At 38.2% G+C, this 13329-nt stretch overlaps 1 protein-coding gene across 1 annotated transcript in view; it reads right to left on the bottom strand.

Moving 5' to 3' along the window:
- LOC137970922 (uncharacterized) overlaps positions 1-9689 on the bottom strand; it is an 11136-nt gene extending 1447 nt beyond the window's left edge. The window contains exons 1-4 of the mRNA XM_068817585.1: positions 9555-9689; positions 3660-3887; positions 2144-2377; positions 1-186 (exon numbers count right to left, since the gene is read on the bottom strand). The exon at positions 1-186 is cut by the window's left edge and continues 45 nt beyond it. Coding sequence (XP_068673686.1) covers positions 1-186; positions 2144-2377; positions 3660-3887; positions 9555-9615 — 709 coding nt within the window. The 5' untranslated portion in view covers positions 9616-9689. The remainder of the gene's footprint in view (positions 187-2143; positions 2378-3659; positions 3888-9554) is intronic.
- Between the last annotated feature and the right edge of the window lie 3640 nt (positions 9690-13329).

The raw sequence follows: 13329 nt of genomic DNA on the forward strand, positions 1-13329 counted from the left end.
TCTTGACAAGTGATTGATAAGTGACCTTCGCAGCCCAGCTTTGCCATGTTTTGACATTCAAACAGGTTGCAATACACGCCCTTAATTGCAAAACCTTCTCACAGACTGGCGCAGGGCTCTCCTTAAACCGATCCTGGCACTCGTCTATAAGCCTTTCAGTACACGTCCTGTTGTTAGGAATTAGTTCTGGAATAAGAAAAGTTGAGTGAGGAAGATTCTGTCAAAGATCATCAAGTCACCATAAAATTTGATTCGCTACGGTAAATACGGAGGAGGGGGCGTGGCCCTGTGGTTAGGGTATCGGGTTTACATGCGATTGCCCTGGCGCCCGTTTCTCGAAAGTTACAGGTCATTTTCGGGTCTCAAAATTTCCTTAGTCTCTCAAGAATGAGAGGATTTAACTTGTAACACTTCACGATAATTTTTTTTTTAGTTCCTTAAAAACATGTTAAAACATCGGCTTTCCAAAACAAGCGATTGGCAGTTTCACAAATGGTTTTTCGGGCCCAAAACGCTTTCAGGAATTTCGAGAAACGGGTCCCTGGTTTCTAACCTCTGGGTTCAAACCGCTGGTTTGCATTTGTTTCCAGTTGTCCTGGATTCAAACCTACCATGGCAGTTGGGGTTCTTAATCACATTTCTGTTAAGCTGGAATAGTTTCCTTCAGATTATTGAAAGTGGGGTGCCTGTGAACTAGCTTGATAGCTAAGTGCACTACCGCTATTAATAAAGCATTTACATTTTTAAAACATAGAAAAACAAATTGGAAGAGCTGGGTAGGTAAGAAAATTAAGTTTGCTCAAAATGCCAATGGATTCAGCACAACTCAAGAACACTGATTGGAATCCAACAGAAATAAAAAATACTTTAGTTTAATCAAAAGGTACTGGTTCTTGAAGAGAGGAAATTTTTCCAACAACAGTGCAGTATGTCTCCTCACTGACACTGGATCAGGAAATTTAATGACATCTTTTCTTAGCCCTCAAAATAATGTGCGACAGAACAGAATGGGATGGTGCAGTGGTGAGAGCATTCGCCTCCAACCAATGTGGCCCGGGTTTGATTCCCAGAGTTGGCGTCATAAGTGAGTTGATTATACTCTGCGCAGTGAGGTTTTCTCCAGATTCACTGCTTTTCCCCTCTCCCCCACCCAAAAAAACAATATTTGATTTGATTTGAGTTAATTTGTTGACTTCAGTTTACAGTGTCCTAATTTGCACTATAGCACTAGAAGACTAAACATTTAAATAAAAAGTTCCTTTCTTGAACACGAAGACACACTGTACAAAAGCATCATGCCTTTGGCACACGCAGGTGACTTGTCAATCAGCCGTGGTCGCATACAGAGCTCATTGATAATTAATTTTGTGGGATAAAAAGGCCCCTAATGGCAATGTGTCTGCATTATGAGATGTTACCTGACATTCGAACAAAACAGAGTGTAAGTTACTCCTTTGATGGTGCATGTTTGTATTAATGTAAAAGCCATAACACGCAGGACTACCCGCCTCTAAAGCGCTTAATACATTAACCTCTCAACTGAGATTCATACACAGGGTACATGCAAAACAGATACATGTAGGAAAAAATAGAGAAATGAGAATTTGCTGAAAAATTATAAATGAAATGGTATATCCTTCGACTTCCCAAACTAAATCTGGATCTTGCAGCGACTAAAAGCTGCTCAAAGGTCAAGACTTAAAACGGCAACAATACTTTGGTTTAATTAAACAATCTTCAGGGTAAAAATTGTCAGCAGGCCAAACCTGACAAAACACGACCACAAGGAAATTTTATGGTTCCCAGAAATTGCCATCATAACAGTGACATCCTTGAAGAATTGGAGAAAATCTAGGAGGGATTTTGAATAACAGGAAAAAATGGTTTAGAATAATTTTGGTCCAATAGGCAAATGTCTCAAATTTTGACCAAAGGAGTTGACTTCAGGCACGTATGTGGTAATGCAAAGAGACAATAAATTTGGCCTAGAAATATTGGAAATTTCACTACTGAGGGTCTGAAATTATTCTTCTATAAGGGGAGAGGGGGGGAGGGGGGTAGGTTGAGGGCATATCCCAAGATTTCTTTACAGATTCCTTGTTATAAAAATCAAATAGGAACCTCTGCTGTAACATAATGTTACCTTTCTTTCTTAAGACCGCCAGTATTCTTGTGTAGTTTACAAAGAAACATCTTCGGTGCTTTTCAAGAATGTCCCTCGAGAGTACAAATTTTGGGTGCTTCATAGCATGACAGCCTGTGAGTTCACTGATGCACATGCGAAGTTTTTTCACTTCTGGGCAAATTTCTGTCGCGTTGTGATTGTACTGCTGATAGCAGTCATTTACGTATTCCTCACTGCATTCTTTTTTACCAACTGCGAAAAAAGTGAAAAAGATTCATAAACACGACTTCCTAAAGTAACAGCATTTACTAAGTGGAAATGTGTGGATTTGATAATACTTTAAATGTTAATATGTGCAATTTAAGCACTAAATATTATTAGTATGTACCACAGAACTGAACAGTGCTCTCTGCGCATTCTGATTGGCTGGCTTGGAGTTGAATAGCCAGTACAATTCACCTCTGGGCAAATGGAGAAAAACAGAGTTTCCAGTGGAAGGAATTTCGTGACATATATGTACATGTATACATCATACTCACATTTGCTCATTTAGGTGGTAACTTGTATTACCAGGTAAAATTTATTTTTGGTTTGCCAAAACAAGAAGAATATGGAGGAAGAGTTGAACAATCACCTCCAGTCCATGGACTACCCCGATGGACTACCCAAATGGACTACCCAATTAATACAATGCTTTCGGGTAACTTAACATGGTTATTGATGGCATTTGATCACCTTCCCTGGCACATAAGTCTTAAGAATGTCAACAAAAAATCACTCAAAACAGTGTTTCAAGGAGAGAAATTATATGTTTTCTGCAGTTTGTCCTGCATAGGTGTGGGAATCTTAAAGCTCAATGTGAGGACTTCAATTTGCTTGAAACGTAACCCATATTAACTATAGGCCTGTTACAGTCTTACCTGACACCATTATTTTATGAAGAGCTTCTTACAGAAACTTTAGACCACTTTTTTCAATTTTACAGAATAAAATGTTCATAAAATAATAGAAATTTATTGAATCATTGTTATTTATAACATAAATAATTAATCTACAGGTCTAATTTGTTATAACATGTATTCAGTGAGACTCATGTATCCATAGACTCTTTTGTCCTGTTGATTTTCCATGTGTGGATGCCATGTTGTCAAAGTGTCTCAAGGAATGATGGGACAGGACTTGCCAGGAGAGGATTGGAAAACAAACATGGTGGACATTGATCTCCTGATTTGTTCTGAAGCAGAGTATTGCTAATTTCTTCAGCAGATTATGTACTGTGAAGGCAATAACATCCCAACGTGGAAAGAATATGCTTTAAACAGTGGAAAGTTTTTCAAGATGTACTGAGTCTGTGGATTTTAAACTGCAGAATTTCAGAAATGTACTAAGGAAAAATTCTGGTCACATTTGCTTCAATAGTGGGTAAAAGTAACTGGTTACTGGCTCTTAACAAGAAGCCTGTGAAGCAATTGAAAATCAATTGACGTTATGATCCTCAACTACAGCTAAATAGATAGACAAAATTTCAAATTACCTTTGCAGTGTGCAAGACATTGTGGGTAATAATTCATCTTCTTTACCAGTGATTCATACAGGATCTTCGCATCCTGGCTTGGACAGTGTTTCACACTTGCACAGTTTGCCAGACAGGTTTTTAATTTTATGACTTCAGGGCAAATGGGTAGAGTATTCTCATTAAACTGGTTTTGGCAAACTGTTAGCTGCAATTCGCTTTCACTGCAATTGCTGTGTACACTCAGTTCTTGAAGAGAAAACAACAATACAAATTACTAATAAAATTAGTAGACTTAAAAATATTTTAATTACACAGTCATGTGACACCTTGAGCTCCTAAGTACTCTTGTTAAAATGTGTACTTATTTTTTCACAAAATGTAAAGGAATAAAAAGAATCGATTAATTAACACTGATGAAATACTAACGTCTAATATTAATCTATGTAAAAAATTTAGAAATTTTAAAAAGCTCTTCTCTTTAAAACTTTAAGAGTTCTTTTGATTCTCTGACCATTAGAGGCAACACATTCCACAGTTTGCTGATCGAAAAAGAAAAAGATTGATGCATGTGCACGATACCATAACATTCTTAATTGAAAAACTTACTGATACAGAAGGCTCTGTGGTCATACAAGCACTTGAGTATTAATACCCTATGACAAACTGAGGGGTTTGGAACAAAAATCTTGATGCCAAGCTTTGGATCCCTAATTCTTTCTGCTCAATAAATACCTTAAGCTTTTTACAGTGTACAAGAAGCCTCTTGATCTACCAAAGAAGATCTAGGCAACAATTTTTTTTCTTTGTCTCGTGGTGTGAACACTTGGGATAAAGATATTTCGACTGCATACACCCTGTGTTAAGCGATTAGCTAGTGAGATATCACCTATAAAGCAGGATTCAATGCCCTGTTGAACTCTGAATTTTAAAAAAAAAATTAAGTTTTAAGGATCACTTAGTTCCAGTACAGAAAAAGAACTACAGTGTTGTTGTTGATTTGACTGCAAAGACAGTGCTGCTTCATGGAGTAGTAATGGGGCCTTTTTCATATGGTGACCATTTTCAGTCCTTTTGTTTTGTTTTGCATCCCATGAACTCGCTTCCAAAAATGTCAGCTAGAGGCTCGATCAGGGTTAAAACTCTACTGTGTTTGACAAGCATGGCCGCCGGGTGACAAAGGTCCATAACAGAGATTTCAGTGGTTTCTCAAAACACAATAGACGAGGTCATGCTCTTGATTGCATCATGGGTAATCAGGGCAACATGGCAGGTAATTCAAAGGTTTGTAAGGAAATTCAAAGCAAAATACACTGTACATGACTCTACTTTATAGACTTTCACCTTCATAAACCAAACAAATAAGTTCATGTTTACAACTGAGATGAACTAAACTGGGTATCAGTTCTTTGGAATTCCTAAATATTGCTTTTTTTTGTCTCCATACATTCTCTGTAATTTTGTGCCTTTGGAATTACGGGAAATGTATGGCAGAAACTGTTTTTAACAAAATAATTTCTACAATAGCCATTCTCTTCAAATCTATTCTGCCGCACACTTGAGCGCATATCTTCTGTTTTGAAAAATAAAAACCCCAAAATTGCATATCATGAGTACTTTTCATCGTTTTGAACTTCCTTACAAACCTTTGAATTTCTCTCCATCTTTCCCTGATTACCCATGATGCACTCAAGAGCGTTAACTAGTCTATAAAAGTAGCTACTCAGTTCTAGCAAATGTGTTATTCATTTTAGGGATCCACCAAGGTGAAAATAAGTGTCCAAAATAAAAAAAAGTTGCAAGATGATGAAACTTCAGACACCTTATTTTGAAACACTGGGAATGTGAAATTCAGTACTAGAAACTGACGAAGGGGAAGAAAAGCTAGGCAAAGGAATGGGCAGTCGAGATAAAAGACACTGCAAAGCATCATAACAGCTCTTGCCCTGCTGCTTTGCTTGTGGTTGGTTTCTGACCAATCTTAAAAGATAAAAATTACATTGGTTTACAATTTTTCTATCACAGTGGTCACTGATCTCATCCACAAAAAGGGTGGTCATGAAGCAGCCTGTAAAAGACATAACATAGTGTGACCACAAAATGAACCGCAAAGCAAACACAGGAATTCTACAAATAGGCATGGCCAGTTTAGTCCACCAATTCTTTTTACCTTTTCAATCATGTTTATGTAGATGGTACTACCAATAAGGCCCATCTTAATGCACTTTTGCACCCAAATTTTCATTTTTAAACTTTGCGTGCAAGCTTAATTCCATAAGTTTGAATAATTTCAAGATCTTCATAATACAGGGGCAAAGATCACCCTGAAACCAACCCTTAACCCTCAGGCGTTTAAATGGCTGAAATAGCTTTGTCAAGAACATGACCTGGAATTAGAGATTACAAATCATTACATTCATTTCATGTGCACTTCAAATTCATTTCTCAAGACCAGTATTGAATAAGACACTGTCTAACAGCAGCACTTTGCTTAAGGATTAATTATGAACAAATCTTGTTTGCTATTGTAAATCAAACAAAGCTGTCAATAAGCTCTTCCGCCAGATGTTTCATCCATCTCATTCATTAACTTAATTAACAATAATATTTTGCCTGAAAAAGGCTTTTGTACACTTTCTTGTCATAAAGCACTAGAAACCCTTAAAATTAGGACCAGCACATGAAGCTTTAAGATTGTTCTTCACCTAATGCTCTCAGGATGAGGATTATAATTTTCACCAAATAAAAAAAAAATGTACTCATTAAATTGCGTGAACACATGAAGCTCTTGATCCCTGACAAAATAACCACAAGTGCATGCCTAAAGATAACCTAATAACACTGGCAAAAATGCTTTAAAAAACCCACATTTCTCCAACCTCTTGCTTCTTCGTTCCCAGAGGGGAATGAAGTTTTAAAACAACAACAAATGGAAACTACATGTAGCTACTTCTCCCTTGTGTTATCTTTTGTTTTTCTGTAATTCATTATAACAAACCATGTTTACTTTATTTCAAGTTTCTGATGATATCCCTCTCAATAAAGCAATATTGATTAATTCAATAAAGTAATATATTCCGACACAACCCTCACCTCTTCAGTAAAAATATTCCATGTTTTCTACCTCACATACTGAAGAGGCTACAGTTGTGGCAAAATACATTTATTCACACTTCAATACCCACAAGCTAATGCTATGCTATTTATTTACTGAGAAGGAATTAAAGATTAAAAATTGAAGCATGACTCAATACAAGCAAGACCTTTACACCATATTTACCACATGAAAGTGGTATTAGGCAGTCATACGCACTCGTAAAAAGTTTATACACAATACATGGAGCTCAAAGAAAAAAATAATAGTTCCAATCAAAACTTAAATTTATTCATTAAAACCCCAGCAAATAGAAACAAGAAATAACTTTCACATACATGTTGTACATTTAAATGCTCTACCAAAGAATTGAGGCATGACTCAATACAAGAGAGACCTGCACACTATTTTTACCACCAAAAAAAAAAATCGTGTTTGGCTGTCACGTACACTTGTAAAAATACAACACAAGGAGTGCAATAAAAAAATAATAGTTCCAATCAAAGCTTACTTTAAGCTGTTCAATAAAACCTCAGCAAATAGAAACAACAAATAACTTTAACATATTATGTTGTACACGTACATGCTCTGCACAAAACACAACAGGATTTTCACAACTCAATTAAGCACCAATCAACAAAAAAATCCTTGTCAAATAATAAAAATCTGAAATTATTAGGTCAGCCTTAGAAAGGCAGAACAGGGGAAAATCGTTCATGTCTATTTCCAGCCTTTTAGACTTACAGATTTCAATCCACTTTGCAATGAAATGTCATAAACCCAAGACAGTGAAGTCTTGAACACAATAATGTATTGGCAAGTGCTAAGACTTGTTAAAATCATTAATTATTTCAAAAACTAATCCTGCTACTATGACAAAGGTTAGCTCTGAAGACAAGCATGCAGCTTGAGGAGCTAGGAAGAGCAGTTTAATTCTGAAGGTGTTGCTAAATCTACCTACACAATATATTATAATTTCACTCCTCTGTGTACTGTAGGTTAGGTTTGGATAACCACACAAACAGAGAGGGAGGTGGGGTCAGCTATCATTTCAACTAGCTTCAGGAATCACAGAAGTGAAGTGCCATTACTTTTTAAGTAGTTTAGTTTGGTGGAGAGAAGATAGGGGAGTGAGAAAATGTTTCATTTTACATTTCACTGTTTAAGACTAGTAATGAATGACGTCACACCTGCATTCAAGAAATGGAAGACCCATTACAAGGAAAATTAGATTCTATTATCACCCTTGTTTAATATAATATAGAGGCAATAAAAATGTTCATCCCCATAAATCAGAAAAAAGGCAGTCCTTTCATATGTAGAAAAAGTTCACAACATTTCACCCCTCTCCATACTTGTCTTAAATGATTTTAGGTCTTGTTGAAATTATGCTTGTTATTTCCACCACATAACAGCAATCTGTCAATAGCATAGAGCACTTTGAAAGGCCAATACAAAAAATCGCAAATATTTCAGCACTGCAGCCAATGGGGAGTGCAACATTAAGTCGTAAACACAGCATTTATAATCAAATTTCTTCAAACTCTACAAATAACAACAGATTATTTTTTTAACGTTGATTAGCCATGCAGGAAATTGCTGCAAACTCTTGCATGCATCCTTGGTTCGATAAGTCTACTCAAATCTTTTCTCTCAGCCGAACTTTATTTTATTTTTTCTGGGAAACGACTCAGCAATCATTTTGCACGTCAAGAAATTGACCCCGTTTATCAATTTTAGGGTCAACCTCTTTATCCCTTCTCAAGTTTTGATGAAGTATGTCTTCATTCTACGTAGAATGCCGGTGATCTAAACAAATCACGTAAAAACCAAAGATCCAAAACAATGCACAGCCTAGCGGCAATTTTCTAGCAAACCTTTTGCTACATAAACAAGAGCAAGATTTCATGGGAAATAAGTTTTCTTCGAGAAAGTGCTTCGCATTTCGCACTTTTGTCTAGGCTTACAATACACGTGAATGAAATAAAATCCGCCATTTGGAGAACTTGAGCTTAATCCGAGTATCTTTGTTAAGCCCTTCTTTGGATTTAAGGTTTTAGGCATACTTTTGTCAAGGCAAAACCAAGGAGGTGAGAAACATGATCCCACAAAAAAACTACTTGAACAAAATAACAAGCCAGAAGAATACAAGTTGTCACAGCAGACGAGGTACTTTTCGTGATTAAGCTTACTCTCAACTCAGATGATATTGAGTTGTGCGGTTCCGCTGAAGGCCAAAAATAAATTGAGCTACCGCGCTGAAAAAATGTGAAAAACCGCGACAGAAATGTTCCTTGTGACTTAAGTCGAAATTATTATTCCACCTCACGCATACGTTTTACTGAAGTTGCCGAAGGTAAAATACCTAGTACAGGTGAAAAACCAAGAATGTCATCACACGTCAAACTTAACAAGAAGTTTCGTTATCTTTTAGCCGTGAGACGTCACAAATTGCTTGTGAGCGAGATTCAGAAAGTTAATGACACGATGGCGGTCGGTCAGAGAGATCAATTTCAAGCGAAGATTTGGCGACTGCAATCATTTTTGATGACCTTTAAAATATCGATTTTTCTGCTCAAAATAGGTCTCCCTGTTCTTAATGATATCATATAGTGGAAGCAAAAATATACCAGTAGCTGCGCTGCGACTAAATTTTTCTACAAAGAGATAACAAACGAGTGAAACTTGTGCAATTGATGGCAGCGAGATCTTCGAGTAGAGTTGCTAATCTCTTAAGTCTAAGCTCAAGGAAAATCTACCTTTATTATTCGGCAAACCAAAGAAGGATTTTTCGGACCTGTCTTTGCACTAGGTTCACTTACCAACAGAAGGAATAAAGATCGCGAAAATCACCAAAACAAGACCACATCCCGAGCCATCCATCTTTCTCTTAGCATGTCCACAAACAAGTACTCGCTCTGTCGGCTTTTCTCAATGTGCCCAATTATGGAACTGACTAGCACTACAAAGGGAGCGCGGTGATTGGCCAAAAAGCGAAACAGATGTCAGTTCCTTTCAACAAACTCGTGACCTTTTGCGGTTTGAACGAGCTAGAGAGCATAGGTCTTTCCAGCAGTGATGCATCTCAACCAATCACAAAAGACGTTATCCTTGGTTTCGGAAACATCAAAGGATTTGGCTAATACAACTTAAATAGCCTCTTAATACCTCGCTTCTTCGGAAACAAAAGTGAGCACACAGATCAAAAGAGGCCGACAACATTTCAGCTCATTTGCATGCAAAGCAGAATGCCAAAGACCGATTCAATATGACTGAGAAAACGGGTGATTTTATATCGAAGAGAGTGATGTTTATTGTGTGCGCAAAAATGAAAAGTTTTGTTGAAACTAATTTTTTTTTTCCGGCACTTCCAATTCAAGGGCTTCGACGAGAACTAAAATGAAAGGCATCAGACTGTTTTAAATTTTCACTGATACTTCAGGACATTTTTTTATGCAAGGCGAGCTGAACAAAGTGGAAGCGCCAACGGATCTTGGTAGATCTAACCAGCATTTAACTCCCGGAAGGAGTCAGGCCGTGCCTGACGAAATATTGCTAAATTAAAAATATATATATTCTCACAGCTGTACAACCAGCCTTGCAGTATTATTTTATTATGATACTGTCTTATTTAACAAATATTGCACATAACTTAGTTCAAGGATAAATTACAAAATGACAGGAGCCAGGAGACCATGAGTAGGAGAGAACAACTGCGTTATGTTCCTGTCAAGGCGTTTTCACAGAGCTTTTTTTTTTTTATTTATGAGAAAAACTAACGCGGAGAGATTTCGACGTTTCAGTGACATCCTGTCATCATTATGATGACAGGATGTCATAATGATGACAGGATGTCACCGAAACGTCGAAATCTCTCCGCGTTAGTTTTTCTCATAAATTTAATAACAAAAGTCAATCTTATACGTACTTTTTTTTTTTAGATTCAATTTCCCGCGAATGAGATTCCCGCTGGAGCCCGATGACCAATCACTCCCACGGTTACTATCCGCATGCACTGAAACGGCCCTTTTTTTGTGGGAAAAGGATGGAAGTCTAGAAATAGATTGGTCTGGAAAAATGCCGTAATATATACAATATATAGGTTTAGTATGGGAAAAACAGAACAAAAAAGCAAGGCAACACACGTTGACACCAACCCGGTGTTCATGCGCACAACGATTTCACCCGGTCAATTAGCGGCCATGGGAGTTGTTAGCTCCTACTCAGTACTGATGATGTCCTGCAGGAGCCCGTAGTCATGCGCTCATGAATATGATATGGAGAATGATATGACATATGAACGCGCATTTCATTGCTTGAAATCTTGGTGATCTCAGATCAGGTGATGATGATGACGAAATTAATGATAACGATGACGATTTTAAACGGCCTTGACGATGACGTTGAGGATGGCCACGGTGATGACAACAAATGTTGTCAACGGGTAAAAGATTATCTGCCTGACCCTTTTCCCATTATATTATCAGCACTTCATGCACCGCCCAGTTAAATACACCTTATTCCAAAATGGCCGCTGATTTATGCGGATACAAATTGGCCCTTGTTGCCTCGTTCAAGATAAAATATTCCTCTGAATTTTAAGCTTAAGAACGAGGCATCAAGGGCTTATTTGAATAAAAACAAAAGAATATTTAAATGGCGGCCACTTCTCGGTGTCTGGGGACGCTAATCTCGTACCCAGATCTCACTCTGTCACCGTATGACCGTGGGAGATCTGGGTACGAGATTATGGGATGCATCAGTGCACATGCATGTTGCAGTGCATTTAGCCTCAGGAACAACCTGGTGGTGTTCGTCCCTCCCTCCTCCCGTGGTGTTGGATTGCAGAGTTCTTCCATATACTCGCACCTTCCACGGCAGTACCCGGATCTTGCTCAGCTTAGTTCCATTCCTATAGATGGTAAGTGATAGTCAGTGAAGACATGTTACTGGATGGATGGTAAAGGAAAGCTTAAAACTGGGCCCGATAATTTCAAATGTGAACCAAACGTTTCGAAGGTACTCCCTCTTCATCAGTGGTTTGAAGACAACGGAAAAATGCACGTGCAAAGTAACGCTCAAATAAAAACAAAAACAAAAATCGCAATGTTTACCATCAGGGTGCAGGGGGCGCAGAGTACGTTTGAGGAGAGTGAGATCTAGGTACGACATTGTATGGGTCACGGAAGTGTGAGTGGAGAGAGGAGAGATTTAGGAGAACGGCAACACCGTAGGAGAAAAGTGGGGAGGTGGGGGGGGGGGGGAGGGGGCTGTCGCCCCCCTAGCCCCTCCCATTCCGCGACCACTGGGGTATAAGGTGTGATGTCTGAAAATCATCCTGGCCTCAAAACTGAGTCTGGCTATGGCATCCCTGAAACCCGAAAGCCTGACTACAGAAATCATTCCGGTTTCAGGAATGCCACAGCCAGGCGCAGTTGTAATTTATTTGAGGCCAGGATGATTTTCAGACACCGCACCCTACACCCTGGTGGTCTCAATGTGGACTTTGGTTTTATATAAAAGTCAGCGCGCTGTTAACGTTGCGATTTTTGTTTTTATTTGAGCGTTGTACGCGCATTTTTCAGTTGCTTCAGTCAAACCACTGATGAAGAGGGTTCAACCTCGTTCCCAGGGTCTCTCTTCTCTGCATCCTTTGTCGTCGAGGAGAAAGACAAAAGGAGGCAGAGAAGAGAGTCCCTGCGAACGAGGTTGAAGAGGGAGCCTGACACCCAAAACGTTTGGTACAGATTTTCAATTCTCGGGCGCAATTTTGAACTTTCCTTTACCATTCATACGCATTATTGCGCAGGCATTTCTAAGACTATTATTTATGCGAGAATGCTATTGTTCGGGCATCAAGTTTCTGGACTAATAGGATGTTGCCTCACGATAACAGATTGTGTCGAGACAACAGTCCTAGTCCAGCAGCCCGGCAGAGATTAAATTTACTGTGCAAATTTAGAAAAAGATTAGATATGTGCTATGACTTAATGTTTGTTGTATTTGTTCTCTTTAAAGATCCTGTGTCAATTAAATAATTCTTTGCTTTCGAGTCTATTTCACCCCGGCGGAAAAAGCCCTCCCAACGCGGTGAGGACGTTTTGTCTATAGTTTGCAACACGATCTTTTGCTCCTGTTTGCAAGTAATATTTTTATAGTTTATCTGGCTTCTCAGTACACTCGTTTCTCAGTACACTCGTTTCCGACATGACAATTGGAAAACAAACTGTTCAATAATACCCAAGGAAAAATTCGGAAATTCATCTGCCATTTCTGCGGATGATAGCGTGAGATTTCGTTTGTTCCGTGCTTTGTACTCTCATAAAGCACGCTGTTTAAACCAATGAGAGCGCGCGATATATGGAAACGTTATTATAAAAGAATATATTTTACAAGAATATCAAGGCTGAAATTTGCGAGATTTTAAGAATATTTTAAGAATAAAGCCGAGGCTGAGATTTTGAAAAGGATAGATATAATTTTGTGTGTTGAAACATCTGTAAATAGAATACAATTTTATGTTTTTAACTTAACTGAATTATTCCTTTCTCTGAACGGCGAAACTAGCCAACAAAACGAAAAAAACCGGCACTAGCT

Source organism: Montipora foliosa, chromosome 9 (genome assembly GCF_036669935.1).
Source record: "Montipora foliosa isolate CH-2021 chromosome 9, ASM3666993v2, whole genome shotgun sequence".
Lineage (NCBI taxonomy): Eukaryota > Metazoa > Cnidaria > Anthozoa > Scleractinia > Acroporidae > Montipora > Montipora foliosa.